Source organism: Coregonus clupeaformis, unplaced genomic scaffold (genome assembly GCF_020615455.1).
Source record: "Coregonus clupeaformis isolate EN_2021a unplaced genomic scaffold, ASM2061545v1 scaf0196, whole genome shotgun sequence".
Classification (NCBI taxonomy): Eukaryota; Metazoa; Chordata; class Actinopteri; order Salmoniformes; family Salmonidae; genus Coregonus; species Coregonus clupeaformis.
This window is the reverse complement of record NW_025533651.1, coordinates 108064-126300: the sequence shown is the minus strand read 5'-3', so window position 1 is coordinate 126300 and position 18237 is coordinate 108064. Positions and strand designations below refer to the sequence as shown.

Below are 18237 nucleotides of genomic sequence, written 5' to 3'. Positions count from 1 at the left end.
AATTAAGATCCTAAACCTCTACACTAACGTACTACACTATACATCATGCTTTATTTAATATTAATATTAATATTCCCCACCCTGACCACTTGCCCACCCTCCAGTAGACATGGTTCAGTAGACATGGTCCAGTTGGCAGCTAACAGACTCTTACCTCCTGGGGGATGTTCCAGGCCATGTAGACATGGCTCTTAAACTCGTCCATCCAGACCTCCGCCACCCTCAGGGCGTTCCGTCTCACGTGAGACGTCAGGTCCTCAGTGTAGGGCTTGTGGGCACGCTCTATATGGGCAATACGGGCACAGGGCAGGACTTCCACACTGCCCCCACACTGCCACACCTGGTATTACACATAAAAGACAGAGGGAAAAACGTAGTTAATCATCAGTCGTGCTAAAATCATGTTTCCGGGCAGGAAAAGACCCAGAGGGTGCTCCAGGAGAAAGACTCACATCTGAAGCCTCTTACTCTGAGGCTGACAGGGCTACATGAGCTCCACTCCTCTCTACTTTATCCAAAAAGCCTGTCAGATCAAGCTAGGAAGAGGGAAACCTGGAGACTGCAGGGAAACAGTGACCTCTCCTTGGTCCAGATAACACCTCACAGTACTGAGGGTGCCAGAAGCCTCATCAAAAAGGAGCACCATGTTTTCACTGACATCTGACATGCTATGTCTGACTTAGTGGTCTAACAGTTTTAATTGCTGATGTGAGATGACATTTGGAGTCCCAGTGCCTTATGCTTAATGTCATGATTAATGGCTGCTAGGAGAGCAAGAGAGAGAGAGAGTGAGAAAGAGAGCGAGAGAGAGAGAGAGACAGCAAGCGCGAGAGAGCGAGAGAGTGAGAAAGAGAGGAAGAGGAAGAGTGAGAGAGTGTGTGAGAGAATGAGAATGAGAAAAAGGGAGAGGGAGAATACAGAGTATGTCAGTAACGAAATTCCTACAGTATGGCCATATCTCCTGTTCTTTCTTAGATGTAGTGTAATGCTGTGATTCACTATGTTGTGATAAAACTGTCTGCTCTTTGTCCCCTGTGGCTCTGTGTATCTGTGCTCTACCTGCTTTTATCTCTGCGCTCTGGCCCTGAAGAGCTCATAGCCTCCAGTCAGGAGTCTCTCTTCTCATCTTGACTCCCTCCACAGCACAGCAGTAACTGACATCTAACCGGGCTCCATCGGGCTAACATTCCATCCTGAGAATTCCTGCACACCGACATTCATTCCACATCTCCTCTTGTCAGGTTCAACGCGCAAACATTCACTTCAAAGCTCTGATGTAGTTCCAGAGTTTCTGGAGAGGTAATGCTCATTCCATAATGTTATCATTTCCTCCATTGCTGCCCACAGCACAGAACACTGCCTGAACTGGCATCGAGAGTAGATCCGCCCCTGCTGTCTGCAAGGAGTTTACCTTCCTCTGTCTATCTATAGCACTCAGGGACAGCCACAGAAAGCTCTTTGGTAGCCATGAAGTGCTTTGAAAGGCTGGTCATGGCTCACATCAACACCATCATCCCGGAAACCCTAGACCCACTCCAATTCACATACCACCCCAACAGATCCACAGATGACGCAATCTCAATCGCACTCCACACTGCCCTTTCCCACCTGGACAAAAGGAACACCTATGTGAGAATGCTGTTCATTGACTACAGCTCATCGTTCAACACCATAGTACCCACAAAGCTCATTACTAAGCTAAGGACCCAGGACTAAACACCTCCCTCTGCAACTGGATCCTGGACTTCCCCCCCAGGTGGTAAGGGTAGGCAACAACACATCTGCCACGCTGATCCTCAACACAGGGGCCCCTCAGGGGTCTGGCACAACAACATATTTTCCCCCTCAGGAGACTGAAAAGATTTGGCATGGGCCCCCAGATCCTCAAAAAGTTCTACAGCTGCACCATCGAGTGCATCCTGACCGGTTGCATCACTGCCTGGTATGGCAACTGCTCGGCATCCGACTGTAAGGCGCTACAGAGGGTAGTGCGTACGGCCCAGTACATCACTGGGGACAAGCTTCCTGCCATCCAGGACCTATATACTAGGCGGTGTCAGAGGAAGGCCCAAAAAATTGTCAAAGTCACCCAAGTCATAGACTGTTCTCTCTGCTACCGCACGGCAAGCGGTACCGGAGCGCCAAGTCTAGGTCCAAAAGGCTCCTTAACAGCATCTACCCCCAAGCCATAAGACTGCTGAACAATTATGAAATGGCCACCCGGACTATTTACATAAACCCCCCCCCCCTTTGATTTTACACTGCTGCTACTCGCTATTCATTATCAATGCATAGTCACTTTACCCCTACCTACATGTACAAATTACCTCGACTAACCTGTTCTCCCGCACATTGACTCGGTACCGGTACCCCCTGTATATAACCTCGGTATTGTTATTTTATTGTGTTACTTATTAGATTTTTTACTTTAGTTTATTTAGTAAATATTTTCTTAACTCTATTTCTTGAACTGCATTGTTGGTTAAGGGCTTGTAAGTAACCATTTCATGGTAAGGTCTACAACTGTTGTACTCTGCGCATCAGACAAATACAATTTGATTTGATTTGACACACAGACAGACACAGAAAAAGAAACAAGCGCACACAGAACAACACACATTTACAGACCACAACAGTCAGACTAAAGTTTTATAGGAGTGATACAACTCAATGACGCAAGTCCTGTTATTGATGATGTCTGTGACTGCTATGCTGTGATCTACTTCCAAGGATGAGGCACTCTGTCACATTCTCTCACAGAGGCGTTCAGTCTTGCTTTCCAGAGTCACCTCCTCTCCTCTGTTTGCTGTACTCATTTCTCCATGGCAAACTAACCAACTGGCTATGTCAACACCCACAGTCCTGCTGCCCCATCTGGAGTTCCTGCTAAACAAACTGAAGGGGCAAAACAGGCATCTGTGAATAAGTCACGTATGTCAATATTTTCCCCTGACCTGAGTGAATTGGTGTTAACAAAGTCACATATGTCAATATTTTCCCCTGACCTGAGTGAACTGGTGTTAACACACTACAGACAGAGAACAGACAGAACTCTTCATCAGTCTTTGATTGGAGAGGTGCAGTATAGGTCCTCAAGTTGTCAAGACCATCAAACTGCTCTCATCATCATGATCATCATCCTCATCATCATCATCCTCCGATCTTCTCAGCCCTTATGGCATGGGTCAGAGTATGGACACGCCAGATACAGACAGAGGATGACCTCAGACAGACAGATGACAGACACATGACTTCAGTGCACCTTCTGCAGGAAAACCATTTCACAACCCACTCATTCTCTCTCCCACATGTCAAGAAGAAATGTCATGTTACAGGAGCTGTGTATACCAAGCATCACTGAACATGTGTTATGACATAGTTTTCCAGCCATTAGCGTATTGCGTCAACATTGTGAATAGCATAACATACTCCGTACAAGTGGCTTTGGAATCTATGGAATATTTCCTGCCTACAATAACTAATATAGTAAAACAGTCTCAAAGCCTATGGAGCTTAACATTAATAAAAAGTATATACTTTTTTGACCTGACATTTTTAGTCAATTACTTGTGTGACACATAGGCTACATTAATATTCATTCTGCACAGTACGTGTCGATTTTCCATGCAGTCTGCAAATACATTCGCAGTTCCAGCAAGTACTTATCAACCAGAGATACCTGTTGCAGAACATAGGTGCATGCCATGTCTCCTGTTTATACACAACATTATTGTATTGTATACAGAATATAGGGATAGGATAGGGCGAGAATATAAATCAGTCTAAAGCTAGTTATGGTTTATTATGAACATTTTCATGCTTTCCATATATACCAATTGGGTTTTTCATAAACATTCTTGTAGAGCGTATAACATTTGCATAACTGATGTATATGCTTCTTCACAGTGTTCAATGATTCCAATTTCTCCGTCAAAACTGCTTGGCAGACTTACAGTCACAATGGCTGCATCTCCAAAATGTGAAGGTGTTATGAAAGAATATGTATGCAACGCCATACAATCTCACTAGGGTTGAATAGCGGGAACCTGGTTACCGGTAAATGATAATAAATTATTTATATGAACAGCATGGAGTGAAATGGAACTGTTAAATTATATGCGATGTCTATACCTGGTTTCTCTACGGCCTCTGCATGATGAATCAACGTTCAGGGTGGGGACAGACCATCTCACAATGCATGTAGACCTATCATCTCATCATGGTGACTTTTTTTCTTGTGACAGGTAGGCCTGCTACAGTAATATAAAGACCGAATGCGCATCTAATTTATACATCTCCATCTGGCTTCAAATTGCATCCAAAATACAGTAGATAATTCTGTTCTAGATAGATATATAGCCCTATATACAGTTGGGAGAACAATTATTTGATACACTGCCGATTTTGCAGGTTTTCCTACTTACAAAGCATGTAGAGGTCTGTAATTTTTATCATAGGTACACTTCAACTGTGAGAGACGGAATCTAAAACAAAAATCATTTTATTGCATAACATAAGTACAGTGGGGGAAAAAAGTATTTAGTCAGCCACCAATTGTGCAAGTTCTCCCACTTAAAAAGATGAGAGAGGCCTGTAATTTTCATCATAGGTACACGTCAACTATGAATCACATTGTAGGATTTTTAATGAATTTATTTGCAAATTATGGTGGAAAATAAGTATTTGGTCAATAACAAAAGTTTCTCAATACTTGGTTATATACCCTTTGTTGGCAATGACACAGGTCAAACGTTTTCTGTAAGTTTTCACAAGGTTTTCACACACTGTTGCTGGTATTTTGGCCCATTCCTCCATGCAGATCTCCTCTAGAGCAGTGATGTTTTGGGGCTGTCGCTGGGCAACATGGACTTTCAACTCCCTCCAAAGATTTTCTATGGGGTTGAGATCTGGAGACTGGCTAGGCCACTCCAGGACCTTGAAATGCTTCTTACGAAGCCACTCCTCGTTGCCCGGGCGGTGTGTTTGGGATCATTGTCATGCTGAAAGACCCAGCCACGTTTCATCTTCAATGCCCTTGCTGATGGAAGGAGGTTTTCACTCAAAATCTCACGATACATGGCCCCATTCATTCTTTCCTTTACACGGATCAGTCGTCCTGGTCCCTTTGCAGAAAAACAGCCCCAAAGCATGATGTTTCCACCCCCATGCTTCACAGTAGGTATGGTGTTCTTTGGATACAACTCAGCATTCTTTGTCCTCCAAACACGACTGAGTTTAGTTTTTACCAAAAAGTTCTATTTTGGTTTCATCTGACCATATGACATTCTCCCAATCCTCTTCTGGATCATCCAAATGCACTCTAGCAAACTTCAGACGGGCCTGGACATGTACTGGCTTAAGCAGGGGGGACTTGTCTGGCACTGCAGGATTTGAGTCCCTGGCGGCGTAGTGTGTTACTGATGGTAGGCTTTGTTACTTTGGTCCCAGCTCTCTGCAGGTCATTCACTAGGTCCCCCCGTGTGGTTCTGGGATTTTTGCTCACCGTTCTTGTGATCATTTTGACCCCACGGGGTGAGATCTTGCGTGGAGCCCCAGATCGAGGGAGATTATCAGTGGTCTTGTATGTCTTCCATTTCTTAATAATTGCTCCCACAGTTGATTTCTTCAAACCAAGCTGCTTACCTATTGCAGATTCAGTCTTCCCAGCCTGGTGCAGGTCTACAATTTTGTTTCTGGTGTCCTTTGACAGGTCTTTGGTCTTGGCCATAGTGGAGTTTGGAGTGTGACTGTTTGAGGTTGTGGACAGGTGTCTTTTTTACTGATAACAAGTTCAAACAGGTGCCATTAATACAGGTAACGAGTGGAGGACAGAGGAGCCTCTTAAAGAAGAAGTTACAGGTCTGTGAGAGCCAGAAATCTTGCTTGTTTGTAGGTGACCAAATACTTATTTTCCACCATAATTTGCAAATAAATTCATTAAAAATCCTACAATGTGATTTTCTGGATTTTTTTCTCTCAATTTGTCTGTCATAGTTGACGTGTACCTATGATGAAAATTACAGGCCTCTCTCATCTTTTTAAGTGGGAGAACTTGCACAATTGGTGGTTGACTAAATACTTTTTTCCCCCACTGTATATACACAGTACCAGTCAAAAGTTTGGACACACCTACTCATTCCAGGGTTTTTCAATATTTTTACTATTTTATACATTGTAGAATAATAGTGAAGACATCAAAACAGGCCGGTGGTTCCTGGTCCCCTAGCACACCTGGCATCAATCATTACCCGAACTTGCACGTCATCATGAGGCACACCTGGACCATTACCTCACTTATTAACTCCCCTATATCTGGCACTCCCTTAGGTTCTTTCCCCAGTCAGTCTTATTCCTGTGGTTATGCGTAGACGCTACTGCTGTGTTGTCTCGTTCCATGTTTGTTGTTTTACACCCGAGTGGCGCAGTGGTCTAAGGCACTGCATCGCAGTGCTAGCTGTGCCCCTAGAGATCCTGGTTCGAATCCAGGCTCTGTCGTAGCCGGCCGCGACCGGGAGACCCATGGGGTGGCGCACAATTGGCCCAGCGTCGTCCAGGGTAGGGGAGGGAATGGCCGGCAGGGCCAGTTGGTAGAGCATGGCGTTTGCAACGGCAGGGTTGTGGGTTCGATTCCCACAGGGGGCTAGTATGAAAAAAATAAAAAGAATGTATGCACTCACTAACTGTAAGTTGCTCTGGATAAGAGCGTCTGCTAAATGACTAAAATGTAAATGTAAATGTTTTACTAAACGTTTCACCTGCACCTACTGTCACGTCTACTCCCGTCTCCGGTGCTCAAGGTCACCAGTTCACTCATCATTACACACACCTACCATCATCGTTACGCGCACCTGCACTTAATTATGGGACTCACCTGGACTCCATCATGTCATTGATTACCTCCCCTATATCTGTCACTCCCTCAGGTTCATTCCCCAGTCAGCATTGATGTTATGTTTCTCATGTCCAGACGCTGTTCTTGTTTTGTTCTATGTTTATTTATTATTAAACCCTTACCCTGTACTTGCTTCTCGTCTCCCAGCGTCTGCGTTACATTATAATGCTTTTGAATGACACTTCCTGTTTTGGCGGGAAATACCGGTTTACCCGGGAGAAAAGTGATTTATTCTCAGGATGGAAAATACCGGGAAAATATTCAACCCTAATTCTCACCCTCTAGCACAACAAAGTAAATCTCTGCTTTGTGTTTTATTACCGAATTAGACTTGAGGGATTATCTTTCAGAAATATATTTGAGATTTGGCCGTTTTTCATCAGAAAGGACATAAACATGTTGTGCCCTCTATCTCCAACAACACATTCCCTAGCAACACATTCTGCAAGCTAAAGCAACACACAAGGGACAGTTATGTTAAAACTCTGACACATACAATAAATAAATGAACACTATTCACTGTAAATGCCATTCACATGACATTTCATGATCCTTGTATATTGTCTTCCAGTGACAGAATGTGAAGATGGTGCAGCTGTCACCCTGATACACCCAGGACATCCTCCTACAGATTAAGCGCAAGCCTGGACCAGAGAGGTCCCCTGCGCTGTGCAGCAGTGTTGGCTTCGTGTGTGAGTATCTCTGTGAGTGTCCCTTAGTGCTGTTCTGGTGTCAGCCAGAGTGTGTGCAGGCAGGTGGTCTGCAGGAAGGATCAATATGCTGCAGCAGACCAGCCCTGCTGGAGCTCAGTGGAGTTGCTGATCTGGGGCCAGTGCCAGGGTCTCTATGGGCTCCAGTCCTGCAGCTCTCAGTTCACTGCATCACCTTCTGTCAGACCGTCTCCCATCAGTCCCACACAGCCAGGACACAGAACAGGGCTGCAGGCTACGCCACATTAACCCTACAACCAGGGACCAGGGGTCACTTCCTATAGGACTGTCCAGCTAAAGACCCCAGCCATTAAAACAGCACGGGGCACAAGCAGCACATCCGGAGGCACATATTTCCTTTGTCTCTATTTTTAGAGGTAGAGTTAACTGAAATTATTCATCAACTACTTGTACATAGCGGTATGCAGGACACTGATGTATTATGTAGGTGATAGAATCACCAATGTCTTCAGCATAAAGCAATCAGCGTGGCCATTATCAAGCCCCAAATCCTAAAAGCATTTTTTTGGAGGAAAATGACTTACGGGACTAATCTCCTCCTCTTTCCTAAAGAGTGGCTGATGATTACATCTCTGTCATTACCGAGGATGGATATTTCCCCACGTTGGCATCACATGGTAAGCCCTCTCTCTCTCTCTGTCTCTGTCTGTGGCTGCACTGTAATCTACAGAGTACAGCTGGAGGAAGACTGTGTTTGTCCCCTGTCTCTGGGTATTATTGTTGGAGTTGATTGTTGTATTAGTGGCGGTATATGTACAGTGAGTGTAACAGGGTTATTATTAGACGTCCCTGGGGAAGTCGTGCCTCCTCTGGCCCATCTGCTCATTGTACTGCTGAGATCACACTGACTCTGCCTCGGAGACAGACTTGATGCAGGGGAATGGACCGTCACTCACACATACAGGGGATATACTTGACTGGAGGTAAAGTGGCTTGCGAAAGTATTCACCCCCCTTGGCATTTTTCATATTTTGTTGCCTAACAACCTGGAATTAAAATAGATTTTTTGGGGGGTTTGTATAATTTGATTTACTCAACATGCCTACCACTTTGAAGATGAAAAATATGTTTTATTGTGAAACAAACAAGAAATAAGACAAAAAAACTTGAGCGTGCATAACTATTCACCCCCCCAAAGTCAATACTTTGTAGAGCCACCTTTTGCAGCAATTACAGCTGCAATTCTTTTGGGGTATGTCTCTATAAGCTTGGCACATCTAGCCACTGGGATTTTTGCCCATTCTTCCAGGCAAAACTGCTCCAGCTCCTTCAAGTTGGATGGGTTCCGCTGGTGTACAGCAATCTTTAAGTAATACCACAGATTCTCAATTGGATTGAGGTCTGGGCTTTGACTAGGCCATTCCAAGACATTTAAATGTTTCCTCTTAAACCACTCGAGTGTTGCTTTAGCAGTATGCTTAGGGTCATTGTCCTGCTGGAAGGTGAACCTCCGTCCCAGTCTCAAATCTCTGGAAGACTGAAACAGGTTTACCTCAAGAATTTCCCTGTATTTAGCGCCATCCATCATTCCTTCAATTCTGACCAGTTTCCCAGTCCATGCCGATGAAAAACATCTCCACAGGATGATGCTGCCACCACCATGCTTCACTGTGGGGATGGTGTTCTCGGGGTGATGAGAGGTGTTGGGTATGCGCCAGACATAGGGTTTTCCTTGATGGCCAAAAAGCTCAATTTTAGTCTCATCTGACCAGAGTACCTTCTTCCATATGTTTGGGAAGTCTCCCACATGGCTTTTGGTGAACACCAAACGTGTTTGCTTATTTTCTTCTTTAAGCAATGGCTTTTTTCTGGCCACTCTTCCGTAAAGCCCAGCTCTGTGGCGTGTACTGCTTAAAGTGGTCCTATGGACAGATACTCTAACCTCCGCTGTGGAGCTTTGCAGCTCCTTCAGGGTTATCTTTGGGCTCTTTGTTGCCTCTCTGATTAATGCCCTCCTTACCTGGTCCGTGAGTTTTGGTGGGCGGCCCTCTCTTGGCAGGTTTGTTATGGTGCCATTTTCTTTCAATTTTTTAATAATGGATTTAATGGTGCTCCGTGGGATGTTCAAAGTTTCTGATATTTTTTTATAACCCAACCCTGACCTGTACTTCTCCACAACTTTGTCCCTGACTTGTTTGGAGAGCTCCTTGGTCTTCATGGTGCCGCTTGCTTGTTGGTGCCCCTTGTTTAGTGGTGTTGCAGACTCTGGGGCCTTTTAGAACAGGTGTATATATACTGAGATCATGTGACAGATCATGTGACACTTAGATTGCACACAGGTGGACTTTATTTAACTAATTAGGTGACTTCTGAAGGTAATTGGTTGCACCAGATCTTATTTAGGGGCTTCATAGCAAAGGGGGTGAATACATATGCACACACCATTTTTCCGTTATTTATTTTTTAGAATTTTTTTAAACAAGTTATTTTTTTCACTTCACCAATTTGGACTATTTTGTGTATGTGCATTACATGAAATCCAAATAAAATCAATTTAAATTACAGGTTGTAATGCAACAAAATAGGAAAAACACCAAGGGGGATGAATACTTTTGCAAGGCACTGTATGCTCGACAGTCTGGAAATATGACTATAATATAACTGGCTCAACCCAAAGCAGTCTTTGAAGTGTATAAAGGTGTTGATTTAAACCGGACATATCTTTCTTTGCTAAGAAATAAGGGGACCTTTAAAGACTGAAATATAAAAAATGTAAATGAGTTTGGGGTGGAATAACTCCTCCTAGTCCTTTTACTACACATTGTTAATATGTTGAAATTACAGACTGCACAACGCTTTGAGCCAGACGACACTTATGAAGTTAATCAAGTAACCACTTTACATAAAAAGTAGAGGGAGGCCAAACTCTAAAGGTAGGGCTGCCAAAAACAGTGTGGGTCATTATCGCTGTTAATTCTCCAGGATCAGAGCCATTACCTAAATTAACGATGCTCTGTGCCTGCTGGAGGAGGCTTCATTACTCACCCTGACCCCCAGCTCCACGTTCTCGCCCCCATACACCTCCATCCCCTCGTCAAGCAGGCCAATCTCCTCAAAGTACAGCCTGTCCACCACGAAGCAGCCAATCAGAGAAGGGCTCCTACACCATCACACATAGAGTAGATACAAAATTAATATACATGTGTTAGTCTACCTACTGGATACTTTGCTGAGCTAAAGAAAAATAACTTGGAGGCATGAACAAATTAATCAATCAATGTGTATTTCAATGTATTTTCCTGTGTGTTATGTCCTGTTTTTGTCCTACACGAGGACCATTGGAGGACCACATTGGAAATAAGTGATTTTACGCTTTCATGTGTCATCCTCTCAGTATCTTGTACTTAAATATTGCATTTTTTTAACTGTACAAATTGTTTTACCCAAAATAAAATCAATCAATCAATCAATCAAAATAATATTGTGTTCACATGACTTACAGTATATTCTAATACATCTGGATGCTTAATTGGCATTTATACCGTATGTATGCATTTGCCTTGTAAATCAGAAAACACACTGCATGTTTTAACAGGTGTTATGAAACAACGGCAACCATAACATTCTGCCTGCATACAAAAGCGCTGAAAGAAGCTATATATTCATAAGTCCCCATATTTCTACCTACCTAATAGGAGCGCTGTTGTTGGCCTGGTGCCACCAGGACTTGGGTGGGTTGAGGTAGCGGCACCACAGCTCCCAGTCGAAGCCCTGAGCAGACAGTGGGTACTCTTCAATCTCAAATGTGTCGTATTTGATGTTATCAAATGACGGAGAGATAATGCGTGTTCTGTCCTCCTGAATTCTCATGAGAACAGGCTCAGCCCTTCAAACACATAGTAGAACGCAATTAAGATTGAGTACATGAGAAGCTATCTCAATTACCTACCCCACACATGTAAATGAGGACCATGTGCAATATATAAAAAGGGTGTACAAACTCTGCAATTAGCCTTCTGTAACAACTCCTAAAAAAGATCCAGTGTCCATTGTAACTAAGGGTCCAAAAAATTAAAAATATACAAATGTCTGTATTTTCATACTAGCACTGACTTTGCTGATAACTACTTTATTGAGGAAAAATGTACTTGCTACGACTGTGATATGTGGTTGTCTCACCCAGCTATCTTAAGATGAATGCACTAATTATAAGTCACTCTGGATAAGAGCGTCTGCTAAATGACAAAAATGTATATGTAAAATATAAGCCACTGGGAAAACAGCAATGTGAGAATAGAGCATAGATGTGTTAATGATTCATACTTCTCCAAATGAGCACAAAAACCAATGCAAACAGTATACAATAATTGTGCAATCATGCTCAGTAGTGGCTTGGATTAGCCACATATCGATAGTTACAGGTAGTGACAGGGTGGCAGGTAGCCTAGCGGTTAGAGCATTGGGCCAGTAACCGAAAGGTAACTAGTTCGTAATACCTGAGCCGAGAAAGTGACAAATCTGTTGATGTGCCCTTGAGCAAGGCACTTAACCCTAGTTTGCTCCAAGGATGCTGTACTACTATGGCTGACCCTGTAAAACAACACATTTCACTGTACCTATCTAGTATGTGACAATAAAAACAGATTTGTTTGTAGAAGCCAGAAGCTCAGTTGGAAAATGAATCTATTGTATTCTGAACAAACCATGTGCGTAGGCGCTCCTGCCAAGTATTCAGACTGAAACAATGAATCAGCCTGTAGCAAGTGCACATCTAGGTAAAAGCATTCCTGAGGGATGCAATTTGTGCTATGTAGGTTTAATACCGAATCAGCACAGATTGAAAACAGAAATATTTTGGATGCTGTTCAAACCCCCTGACAGATTTGGGTCAGGCTGTTGAGACCACAATTAGACAGTATGAGAACACTGTCAGATAAATGATCGCTGTACCTCAGGGAAGTATGGGTAGGGCCTACAGTAGGCCTCACACACTTCCTGACACACTGTCATCATAGACAACATGCCATGTCAACACACTGGCAACTCTTAGCTATATCTCAGGAGGCAATAGTCTTCAATCAAATGTGGCTTTGAGCATGGCCATAGAGTGCTGTAGCTGAGAATCCATATGATTCACAAATCAGTGTATTGAAGTGTGTTAATGTACTATGTGTGTATGTCATGTGACTCACCAGCCTATGTTGAACTCCACGTGGGCGTCGAACAGGGCCACAACCGGAGCGGTGGCCGCCCTCCACCCACTCACCCTGGAGCGGATCAGACCCTCCTGCTTATCATGGCGCACCACCTTGATGAAGCCGGGCCGCTGGCTGTTGGTCTCAGACACAAAGTCCTGTAGCTTCTCCTTCAGCTCGTCTAAAGACACAAACGCTGCATGAATACACGCAAACACACACGATTTACGCACACACACACAGAATCACACGCACACAAGCATATGCACACACACACAGGTTAATAATGTATTAAACCTTGAGTTTCCTCATAATCTCTGGTGAGGTAAGTAAGAGCTGCTACTGATAATACATAGCCTACACCACACCCCATAGACTCCATCTTATCCACCTTGGGGTATTTAAGGGTAGGGGGAGGAAGCCAAAAGCACTCATGCTCCACTGCTTTGATCACTAGACCGAAGAACTTGCCTCCAGTTGTAGGTCTCCATAGGGCTTGCTGTACATGAGGGGATATTGCAATCCTGAAGAATCAGGCTGCAATTCTATCAAAAGCATGAAAGTAAAAGCAGGAATTGGGCACAGTTGGTGTGCTTTTGGCCTCAATACCTTTTCGACTAACCATCAAGTCACTACATCATCAGTTCAATATTATACTTTTGAGTCATGCAAACTGTAGGTTTATGCAAATGAATAGGCCTAAATAAAGATGGTGGCATAGTGCCACAGGCTTTTTAAGTGTTGCTATAGGGGTCAACCAAAGACTTAACCCATTACACTCATGGGAATTGGCCTATATGTATAGGGCTAAGTTAAAACGTTTCTTCCAGAAGAAATATGGAAAGCATACTGAATGCATAACCATGGTAGCAATTAAAAGGGAACAGTTTGGAGATTATGGGAACATTATTAGACTAAAGGTGAGGACACAACAGTTCACCTGACACAAGGCTGAATCCAAACATTACACTGTTGATTTTGTGCATTTTACATTTACTGTGCTTTTTGCCACATTTGTTGATAACGAAATCTGAAAATACTATGGATACATTCAGTAACATGATAAGAATATTCGTGGCAAATTTGGGGTAGGTGCAACATAAAACCAAAATGGCCACACACCTTCCCAAAGTGTGCACAGTTCCTAAGTTATTTCAATGCACTTTTATGATGCAAAGAAGTCTTCAACTATAAGGTGTTTTTTATTAGCTTTCCTAGCTGTGCCGTTGAGGATCTAGAGCAAGCGCACTTGTTATATATATATTTTTGGAACACAGCCCTACATCCCCGCCTTTACACAAATATTGCTGTTGTTTACTCAATCTAAACACAGTCCATTACAAATCAATCTGGGTCAGGTGGACATAATTTGAAAGCTTGTTCTATTGCCAACATGACTAGCTAAATTATAAAATATTATCTTACAGTGTTAGGCTTTCACAAGGCAATTCAGAGAAGCAGATTGTAATTTTTGTGAGTCATGAGTGCATTCAGATGTGCATTCAGATGTGTGGTCTGTGGAAATATTTTCTTCTCAATACAACAAACACAGGCTCATTCTGTTTAGCACACCCCTGGGTATAACGGCATGGCATCTTGTAACTGTACATTAAACATAGTGATCATAAACCACTGTATATTACATTCGTTTTATGATATGTAAATGTCAAGTGCACATTTGACTTGCTTGTATGACAGCAAAGTGGTATTTATTATAATCCTCAACATCTCATCTTTCAAAATACACAGTCCTCGTAATATACACCATTTCCCTCACTCAAACAACAAAAAAGCTGCAAAAGTTGCCTAATTTGCGTTAGTGGTGGGAGCAACTTTGACCCTTTTCACACTACGACAGATTCTCTAGATGTTTCGAGAGAATACCCTTGGCTATACTGTTTTTAATAATGTGAACTTGCGAACTTTCTACAGCTCTACCGCTACCTTCGGAGGTATCGCACGACACTCGCCCGACAGCTGCCCCCCTTGAAGCAGGGCAGTGTGAACAGAATTGTCTCGTTCAGCCCAACACTCCTACAGTATAAATGGTAATAGCAGAGCAATAATTTTGAAACCGCTGAAATGTATAGACATTTTCCTAATATTTTAGACTTATTTTATTTCGTTTTTACCTGATATTGCCTGTTACATTCTGAAATTGCCGACTGCACTGAGCCGCGTAAAACTATGGAAGCCCATCCCCACCACCAAAATAAATAATGTCAATACTAGATCATACAAAAAGGTCAGCAATACAACAATTCAAAATGATCAATAAAAATGTAATACAAAATAAAACTACAAATTACAGAATCAACACTACAGCTTCAAACACCACAAATACAATTATTTACATTCAATCCAAACAGTTGCAATTCTCACTAAACACTTTCAACATTAAAGTCCTAAACTGGCCTAGAGGCATTTTATCACATGTAGGCCACATTATTTGCATGATATTGATAAAAATGAAGCCTGACAATGTTGTAAGGTAGCCTACTGTACATTTATATTTGTATGAGAGGGGTAGTAGGCCTTATTGTTAATTTTTGATAGGCTAAAGTTACTTGATAAAGACATGCTGTTAGCAACTGTGCTTATGTCTTGAAGCTAAAATGTAATGTGTAGGGAAAGGCGATACCTAGTCAGTTGCACAACTGAATGCATGAGTCAGTGCGGTGCGGGGGGCTGACTTCATCAACTTCCACGTCATCGTCGCCCGGGGAGCAGTTTTGTTGGGGGTTAACTGCCTTGCTTAAGGGCAGAACTGCAGATTTTTCCACCTTGCCGGCTCGAAGTTTCGAACCAGCGACCTTTCGGTTACTGGCCCAACTTATTGTTTGCACATGCTTGTGAATTGTTGCATTATTCAAGAGTGTAATGTGGTTTGGTTACATTTTTCAAACATGTAATCTGGTTAAGATGAAAAGTCGCTTGCATCGTTGAAGAATACTGGTTGTGGCTATAGCCTACTGGGATAGTTCATAGGAATATTTACGGTAAATGTCCATTACCGAGCGCCGAACTCTCTTGCAGCACATGACGTTCCGTTGCTAATGTGAATTGAAAAGTGAATATACATATTATGTAAACTGAAATGTCGTCGCGCTGCCTCTCCTTCAACTTTCGTCAATGAGAAAAGAAAACGTATTGTCGCGCGCGGTGCTCAAGTTCAGAACGGAAGTCATTCAAAACCCATAATAGTCCCCTGTAGCTCAGTTGGTAGAGCATGGCGCTTGCAACGCCAGGGTTGTGGGTTCGTTTCCCACGGGGGGCCAGTATGAAAATGTAAGTCGCTCTGGATAAGAGCGTCTGCTAAATGACTAAAATGTAATAATGAGCTGTGAAGACCCTGAGCTCTGACGTCATGCTACTGTGCAGCCACTGCGTTCCAATTAAGGAGCTTATCAGTGTCCAAATCTGCCATTTTCAACTCGTATACGGGTACGAGTGTAAAGGGCTGCTAATCAACATTATGTCAAGCCAAGTCTCCAACTGAAGGAAACATGAGGTCAACCACCTGATATCAACTGATGTCAGCAGACAGATAGTTGTTTCACCTGTGTGCTAACTGGAACTCTGAGGTACCACTGACTTAAAAACCTGAGACATTACAATTCACTCTACAGGACAGGAACTCTTTACATTCAGAGTAATCACACATTGGGGAATAGCAGCCAATGAAATGCCAGCCAATCCAAAGGTTTCAGTCAATTACAAAGAATATTAAATACACTTTAATGACCTGTGTTGTGTAAACCTCCAGAGAAATGCCTACAGTATAAAGAAGATACAGTTAGTTAGACTCTTCCAAAGTGCCCTTGTTTAAGTCTCAGCGTTCTGCTGCATCATTATAAAGTAGAGAGATGTGGTAAATGACTTTGCACACCCCCACCAGGCACCTGCTTGTTTGCATCTGACGTGCCATCAGTCATCTCTCACAGTGTTCACCAGATGGTATGACTACAGGCCAGGAACAGAGGGACCCCTAAACACTACAGCTACTGTGCTGTGTATGGCTGGCAGCCATAATCCAATAATCACACATTTCACCATGTGTAACACCACACCAAACAGTCCACCTGGGAGTAATGACTTACTGTAAACACTAATGGATCCACAGAGAATGGGACAGAATGACCAGACAGGACAAGAGGAATCTGCCTCCCTACCAACATTTTTTTGGGTGGTTCCCTTTCAGTCAGTACACTCAGTACAGCACACAGCTATGGGGATTGCGCTCCACCGAGATAGACTGAAGAACCTTTATGAGAAAGCATTTGTAGCTACCCAGCAAACTGGGAACATTCCTAGAACATTAGCTAAGATTCTCATTAAGTTCTAGTTAGGGTTTTATCTAACATTAGGATGATAACATCCCAAAAGCATTCATTCAAATATTGTTTTTGATAACAACATTTTGTTTTTCTTCAGCAAATGTTTTAAATGAAATATCCTTGGAATGTTCTCCTAACATTCACTAAAATGTTGTGCACAACATCTGTAACAACCACCACAGAACATTCCCCAAACATTCTCATTAGGTTTCCAAGTTAGGTAATAATACAAAAAGACAATGTGTTCTGGGAACGTTCTTGCAACATCAGGCGAATGTTTTATACAAACATTGTATAATCATCAGCACAACTGGACAGTGTTTATGTTATGAGAACATTTGCCGCACCCTAACAAATGTTCTGGGAACTTTCACAGAACCAATTGTGGTATTCTGGGTAGACACTGCACAGCTATCAACTCTCAAGGCTTTATAAGACACTTTGATGGCCATCCTGTTCAGAGGGAAAGCATTGAGTGTCATTATACTCAAAGAGGCATTGATTTCATTACAACCCAAGGAGAGGTAAGTAGAGATTGGAGAGTGTTAGCTCTACTTGGCCATTTTGCTTCCTCATTGTTTCCCATAATGCAGCTGTAGTTCCCCTCAAGCAGCAGTCTCCATTCTAATCTTCTCCCATAGTGAACAGCAGCATACTAAACATTGTCTGAGGGAGTGAAACTCTAAGTACTATAGAATCTCACTGAATAAAAAAGCATGAGGTCTCTACTAGACCTAAGAGACTTGTGTTTTCAAGGACAGAACACATTTTCCAGCAAATATAAGAATGATATGTGGAGTATATGAATCCTACATGATTGAATTAGATTATTTTATAATACAATGGTTACAATTGTTTCTAATAACCACTCCATCCCATGCAGTTCAGGTCAAGTAGATTGTGTTCTGAGAAAACCTTTTTTGCTGCCTTGAAGCACAACACCTTGCCCTTGAAATAGTTGTTCTGTTTGGCTGAGCACACTAGTGTTTGGTTTATCCTTGAGCAAAATGTGTCCCTCATCGATCATTGGGGAAAGTTCAATAGCCCAACTGGACGTGCTGTGAATGGTGGTGCTGTTCTATTTCAGAAAATGAGCGTTGGTTACAAGCTGCTAGATGTTTCACAAATTGTGTTAATGCTTT

The 18237-nt window shown here is 42.7% G+C and overlaps 1 protein-coding gene across 1 annotated transcript in view; it reads right to left on the bottom strand.

Annotated features, from left to right (window-relative positions):
- Positions 1 to 18237, bottom strand: part of LOC123484102 (polypeptide N-acetylgalactosaminyltransferase 18-like) — a 95250-nt gene that overhangs the window by 24295 nt on the left and 52718 nt on the right. The window contains exons 4-7 of the mRNA XM_045214089.1: positions 12756 to 12939; positions 11252 to 11449; positions 10609 to 10723; positions 155 to 340 (exon numbers count right to left, since the gene is read on the bottom strand). Of these exons, the coding sequence (XP_045070024.1) occupies positions 155 to 340; positions 10609 to 10723; positions 11252 to 11449; positions 12756 to 12939 (683 nt within the window). The remainder of the gene's footprint in view (positions 1 to 154; positions 341 to 10608; positions 10724 to 11251; positions 11450 to 12755; positions 12940 to 18237) is intronic.